Source organism: Oncorhynchus mykiss, chromosome 13 (assembly GCF_013265735.2).
Source record: "Oncorhynchus mykiss isolate Arlee chromosome 13, USDA_OmykA_1.1, whole genome shotgun sequence".
In the NCBI taxonomy this organism is placed as follows: domain Eukaryota; kingdom Metazoa; phylum Chordata; class Actinopteri; order Salmoniformes; family Salmonidae; genus Oncorhynchus; species Oncorhynchus mykiss.
In genome coordinates, this window is record NC_048577.1 from 18,036,791 (window position 1) to 18,044,082 (window position 7,292).

The window sequence follows — 7,292 nt, forward strand, 5'->3', positions numbered from 1 at the left end:
GGCGGAGGGAAGATGGGAGTCTGCAGATAATTATGCGGCCACGAGAGCCTTCACTCCTAACTTCCTAACTGTGACTGGGGGAAAGTGGAGGCCAGGGTGAGTCCGTGTTGCAAGTCTCTGTGATTCATGTCGAAGTGGCCTATTTGCAGGCAGAGCTGTCTGCAAACCTGTTCTTTTCAATCATGTAAATTAGGCTGTCTCAGATTCATTATCTGGACAGATCCGAAGTCTCTTTCCAATGACTTCCTCCTTCTGAAAACTGTATAACATCTCTGGGTTTGAGCCCAGGCTCTGTCGCAGTCAGCCGCGACCAGGAGGTCCATGGGGTGACGCACAATTGGCCTAGCGTCGTCCAGGTTAGGGAGGGATATCCTTGTCTCATCGTGCACTAGTGACTCCTATGGCCGACTGGGTGCAGTGCATGCTGACCAGGTCGCTAGGTGCACAGTGTTTCCTCGGACACATTGGTGCGGCTGGCTTCCGGGTTGAATGCGTGCTGTGTTAGGAAGCAGTGCGGCTTGTTTGTGTGTGTTTCGGAGGACGCGTGACTCTCGACCTTCGTCTCTCCCAAGCCCGTACGGGAGTTGTAGCGATGAGACAAGACAGTAACTACTAACAATTGGATACCACGAAATTGGGGAGAAAAAGGGGGTAAAAAAACTAAACATGGTACAAACATTATTGGGCACACACAACAGCACAAAGGGAAAGAAGGTAGAGACACCAATACATCACGCAAATCAGCCACAACTGTCAGTAATTTTCTTGAAGAAAATATGGAAGCCGGTTGAGATACTAAATGTCTCCTATTCTGTGATGTGATATGTCTGGTTTTAATTGATGCTAAAACATGTTTTTTCATGATAAATAACAAAAAACAGCTGTGTTTTTAAATGGAATAACACTAAATAGATGGCTTCATGAGGAGGAAAATTATGTGGATATATTGAAGCAACATCTCAAGACATCAGTCAGGAAGTTAAAGCTTGGTCGCAAATGGGTCTTCCAAATGGACAATGACCCCAAGCATACTTCCAAAGTTGTGGCAAAATGGCTTAAGGACAACAAAGTCAAGGTACTGGAGTGGCCATCACAAAGCCCTGACCTCAATCCTATAGAAAATGTGTGGGCAGAACTGAAAAAGTGTGTGCGAGCAAGGAGGCCTACAAACCTGATTCAGTTACACCAGCTCTGTCAGGAGGAATGGCCTAACTTATTGTGGGAAGCTTGTGGAAGGCTACCCGAAACGTTTGACCCAAGTTAAACAATTTGAAGGCAATGCTACCAAATACTAATTGAGTGTATGTAAACTTCTGACCCACTGGGAATGTGATGAAAGAAATCAAATCTGAAATAAATAATTCTCTCTACTATTATTCTGACATTTCACATTCTTAAAATAAAGTGGTGATCCTAACTGACCTAAGACAGGGAATTTTTACTCAGATTAAATGTCAGAAATTGTGAAAAACTTTAGTTTAAATGTATTTGGCTAAGGTGTATGTAAACTTCCGACTTCAACTGTATATTCAAGACCTCCTAGAGCCTTTTGTTGTTTTCAATGACACATTTAGAAAGCAACGTCATCTTAATTTATTTTGAAAGCTACATTATCTTGATTGATTTATAAAGCTACATTATCATGATTTATTGATAAAGCTACATTATCTTCATTGATTTAGAGAGCTAAATTATCTTGATTCATTTAGAAGGTAAATATTGGCATCTAAATAATTTTCTGGTATTATCATTGACTACTTGGTAACACTTGACATTAAGTTGCTATTATACCTGTGTAGTTGACTATTAGGTAACACTTTATATTAAGTTTGTCTTATACCTTTAAATTGATCTTATATGTTTATATTTAGTTGATCTTAGACCTTTACATTAAGTTGATTTTATACCTTTACATTAAGTTGATTTTATAACTTTACATTAAGTTGATGTTATACCTTTACATTAAGTCTATTTTATACCTTTACATTAAGTTGATGTTATACCTTTACATTAAGTTGATTTTATAACTTTACATTAAGTTGATGTTATACCTTTACATTAAGTCTATTTTATACCTTTACATTAAGTTGATGTTATACCTTTACATTAAGTCTATTTTATACCTTTACATTAAGTTGATGTTATACCTTTACATTAAGTCTATTTTATACCTTTACATTAAGTCTATTTTATACCTTTACATTAAGTCTATTTTATACCTTTACATTAAGTCTATTTTATACCTTTACATTAAGTCTATTTTATACCTTTACATTAAGTCTATTTTATACCTTTACATTAAGTCTATTTTATACCTTTACATTAAGTCTATTTTATACCTTTACATTAAGTCTATTTTATACCTTTACATTAAGTTGATTTCATACCTTTACATTAAGTCTATTTTATACCTTTACATTAAGTCTATTTTATACCTTTACATTAAGTCTATTTTATACCTTTACATTAAGTCTATTTTATATCTTTACATTAAGTTGATTTCATACCTTTACATTAAGTTGATTTCATACCTTTACATTAAGTTGATTTCATACCTTTACATTAAGTTGATTTTATAACTTTACATTAAGTTGATGTTATACCTTTACATTAAGTTGATTTTATACCTTTATATTAAGTTGATTTTATAACTTTACATTAAGTTGATTTTATAACTTTATATTAAGTTGATCTTATATGTTTATATTAAGTTGATTTCATACCTTTACATTAAGTTGATTTTATAACTTTACATTAAGTTGATTTCATACCTTTACATTAAGTCTATTTTATACCTTTACATTAAGTCTATTTTATACCTTTACATTAAGTCTATTTTATACCTTTACATTAAGTCTATTTTATATCTTTACATTAAGTTGATTTCATACCTTTACATTAAGTTGATTTCATACCTTTACATTAAGTTGATTTCATACCTTTACATTAAGTTGATTTTATAACTTTACATTAAGTTGATGTTATACCTTTACATTAAGTTGATTTTATACCTTTATATTAAGTTGATTTTATAACTTTACATTAAGTTGATTTTATAACTTTATATTAAGTTGATCTTATATGTTTATATTAAGTTGATTTCATACCTTTACATTAAGTTGATTTTATAACTTTACATTAAGTTGATTTCATACCTTTACATTAAGTTGATTTTATACCTTTACATTAAGTTGATCTTATAACATTAAGTTACATTAAGTTGATTTTATAACTTTATATTAAGTTGATCTTATATGTTTATATTAAGTTGATTTCATACCTTTACATTAAGTTGATTTTATACCTTTACATTAAGTTGATTTTATACCTTTATATTAAGTGTCTTTATGTTTGTGTAGTAACGCTATAATTACACAAGTCAATGATTATCTGGGTTTAGGTACTAAGGTCCTCCAGTAGATGGTGCACATTGACAGTATTGTAATGGCTGGAAATCAACATTATATGATCATGAACATTTATTTGGACATTTATTTCACTTTTCTTTTGCACCAATAAATCCGATTTATGTAGGATTATTACACGTGACTGTAATATGTCTAACACAGTTCATGTATTCCAGTAGTTTAGAAACGTCACGTGTGTCGAGGTTCACCCCAGGTCGCTATGGCATCAGTACATTTTCCTCCTGACCTGGAAGTCCAGCCTTCGTTTCTCAGCCAACCCCTGCAGCTGTTGAGACCAGCTGTGTTCAAGTCATGATCACGGGTCTTATTGCAGTGTTGCCATACATGGGACCCCCTCTCTCTCCAGAGTGTGTCATACTCTGTTAAATGTTAAAGGAACTGTTCCCATAGCACTCTCTGTAGACAATGTGTATAAGGCCCTATGCAGTAATAATGCTTGTGTCACCCCATATTGCATCATAAGCTTGGTATAAGCATTCATAACAAATGGAGTGTTATGATTTAAGAGAACGTTGAATCTTTAAGTTGTGTCAAAAATCTTTTTATTTCAGTTGTATCAAAATCATATTTATCTGTTCATTAATATACACTTATTTAAATATCAAATAGAAAAATAAATAAAGAGTTTTACATATGATATCTTTAAATGTCTCACAATTAGTGTTGTATACTTGTAGTTGTATACAGTGCTGTAACCCATAATCACAAAGGAAACTGATGAAATAGAAAGTCCCTCTTCTCTCTCTCTCTCTCTCATTCTTCCTTTCTTCCTTTCTTTCTTTCTCTCTCTCTCTCTCTCTCTCTCTCTCCCCTCTCTCTCTCTCTCTCTCTCTCTCTCTCTCTCTCTATCTCTCTCTCTCTCTCTCTTTCTCTCTCTTTCTCTCTCTCTCTCATTCTCTCTCTCTAAAGTGCAGTGTCAGCCCCCAACATTCTTCTTGTGTGTGTTTGGTCACATGACTTCAGGGAAAATCCAGCCGTTGGGTTTTCCATGCCCCTTCTCTCCTCCTCCGTTACGTTCACTCTGCTTTTCTCTTAAGACACCTCTTCTTTTGCTTGTCGTCCTTGTTTATTCTATTTGGAAGGAGGGAGAAGAGTGTTATTCTCAGAAAGGACAAATGTTACATGGATTATATTAAGTTAAATTGCGTAGCATGTTTCTAAAGTATGTGCTAAGGTCTTTTGCTTTTGCATGCTTTAGCCTCATGTCTGCTACTTAATGGTGTGATTAAACTATAATTACAGTAACTTTTATAATTACAATAACTTTTATAATTACAGTAACTTTGCTTTTTTTACCATTAGGTCTATATGTCATTAGATTGTGATAAATGTTGATCTATAAGTTATTACATTGTAATAACTGCAGTAAAGTTCTGCCAAGGCTTTTGTATGGTGATGATGGGTCTGATGATTTGATCTATCTTACCTGTTCCAGCAGTTGACGAAAAACATGGCCTTCCTTCCAACAGGGTTCAGGCACCTTCTGGCTCCATCTTCTGCCAGTGTAACACTGAAAATAACAAACCACACATACACACAATTAATGCTTGTGTCACACAACTGATATAAGGCTGATAGAGGTGATGTCATGTCGTAAGTTAATGTCGGAAACAGACAAACAAACAAAAAAAAGAGAGAGAAACCACTTTCTGCTTAAATTAATGCAGTACTTACATGATTTCAGTAGTGTCACAGTAGTGGGTCTTTTCAATGATTTCAAAGTCATCAATGATTTCCTGAGTGTGCATAATGGTTCCTGGGCATTTGCATCTGGCACCTGGAACGTGTTGAGCTGTAATGAGAGTCATAAACATCAATTAACATGGTCAAACATTTTAATGGAAAAGTCGTTTTATGAAAAATATGTTTTCAAATTGGATTTTGGATAAAAATTCACATGAACGCATTTTTGCAAATTTGCTTGTTCTAAGAAGAAACTGTACATAACTGCAATTTCAATAGTATTCTACACTAATGTTATGCTATATGACAGCCACTATATGCACCGTAGCCTAGTCACTGCAAAATCCCTAGTCAGTCAGGTAACTGGTACAGCATGCACACTGCACCTTACATTCCATATATCGTAGCTGACATTGTTGAAATTACTTTGAAATCTTACCTCCGTTGAGCTGTATACAAACTCCCAGCAAAACCACCAGGAAAAGACTGCAGGCTTTTGGTGCGAAGGCCATCGTGAATGTAATTAGCGAGAGGTGAGAAGATGGGGAGGTGAGGAGTCAAGAGGCCGTGAAGTGAAAGTGAAAAGTGAAGAACTAGTGGGATCCATTGTCCTTTTTATAAACTGCAGAGGGTTTTCCCCAAATCCCATGTTCTTTCCCAGAAAACGTTCAAGAAACAGCAGACCTCCCCCTGGAATTTCCCAGCTCACTAGGATAGAAATGAAGGAATGTTGGACTACAGAGCAGAGGGTGGAAGGGGCGGAGGGAAGATGGGAGTCTGCAGATAAATATGCGGCCACGAGAGCCTTCACTCCTAACTTCCTAACTGTGACTGGGGGAAAGTGGAGGCCAGGGTGAGTCCGTGTTGCAAGTCTCTGTGATTCATGTCGAAGTGGCCTATTTGCAGGCAGAGCTGTCTGCAAACCTGTTCTTTTCAATCATGTAAATTAGGCTGTCTCAGATTCATTAGTTGGCCAGATCCGAAGTCTCCTTCCAATGACTTCCTCCTTCTGAAAACTGCTCTTTATGACATCACAGATCTGGGGGTCAAACAAGAGGTGGTACTTCGGAAGACAAACCTCACCCCAAACTTTCTTGAATAGAAATAACCAAAAAAGGGAAAAGTGAAAGAAAAAGGGAAAAGTGAAAGAAAAAGTGTATAAACTGCATAGAAGGTTGATGGTTCTTCTCCTTCTTCTTCTCCACCAGCATGCCCAGGTCAGAAATGCTGTCTGGGGCAAGTAGTAACAGCAACATCATGATGACACGATGACCAGTCATCTCTATTCTTTGAACCCACAAACCTAAATCTACCATGTCATACTAATCATGCTCGTCAACACTAGAACATGTAGACCGACATGTGTTTTAACAGAAGTGAATGATTAAACCCAGGATGTTCCTGGTGTTTTCAGTCCTTTGTGGTGTGGTGTCTTGTCAGAGATTAGTTTTCGGGCTTCTGTCCCCATGTCGTTCTTTTATTTTGTGTTTTTTTTAATTTAACCTTTATTTAACTAGGCAAGTCAGTTAAGAACACATTCTTATTTACAATGACGGCCTACCATAAGGCAAAAGGCCTCCTGCGGGGACGGGGGCTGGGATAAAAAAATATATGTTTTTGTCTTAGGTCTCTCTGTGTTGAGACAACACAACACTACATAAAGAGAGACCTAAAGACAACAACATAGCAAGGCAACAACACATGACAACGTAGCATGGTAGCAACACAACATGGTAGCAACACAACATGGTAGAAACACAACATGGTAGAAACACAACATGGTAGCAACACAACATGGTAGAAACACAACATGGTAGCAACACAACATGGTAGCAACACAACATGGTAGCAACACAACATGGTAGCAACACAACATGGTAGCAACACAACATGGTAGAAACACAACATGGTAGAAACACAACATGGTAGAAACACAACATGGTAGCAACACAACATGGTAGAAACACAACATGGTAGCAACACAACATGGTAGCAACACAACATGGTAGCAACACAACATGGTAGCAACACAACATGGTAGAAACACAACATGGTAGCAACACAACATGGTAGCAACACAACATGGTAGAAACACAACATGGTAGCAACACAACATGGTAGAAACACAACATGGTAGAAACACAACATGGTAGAAACACAACATGGTAGCAACACAACATG

General features: G+C 36.2%; 1 protein-coding gene across 1 annotated transcript; it reads right to left on the bottom strand.

Annotated features, from left to right (window-relative positions):
* Positions 1-3,952: 3,952 nt before the first annotated feature.
* On the bottom strand, positions 3,953-5,787 carry LOC110485790 (C-X-C motif chemokine 11). The gene is made up of 4 exons (XM_021556956.2): positions 5,551-5,787; positions 5,103-5,220; positions 4,855-4,938; positions 3,953-4,499 (listed from the first exon to the last, which is right to left on the bottom strand). The coding sequence occupies exons 1-4, from the start codon at positions 5,621-5,623 to the stop codon at positions 4,445-4,447; spliced, it is 330 nt and encodes a 109-aa protein (XP_021412631.2). The 5' UTR covers positions 5,624-5,787; the 3' UTR covers positions 3,953-4,444.
* Positions 5,788-7,292: the final 1,505 nt, after the last annotated feature.

Excerpts from the sequence above, each read along its gene's own strand:
- LOC110485790 (XM_021556956.2), bottom strand. The coding sequence starts at position 5,623 with ATGGCCTTCGCACCAAAAGCCTGCAGTCTTTTCCTGGTGGTTTTGCTG. Across the intron at positions 4,939-5,102 it reads TGTGACACTACTGAAATCAT|TGTTACACTGGCAGAAGATG; the intron begins GTAAGTACTGCA and ends TGTTATTTTCAG. Across the intron at positions 4,500-4,854 it reads TTCGTCAACTGCTGGAACAG|AATAAACAAGGACGACAAGC; the intron begins GTAAGATAGATC and ends CCTTCCAAATAG.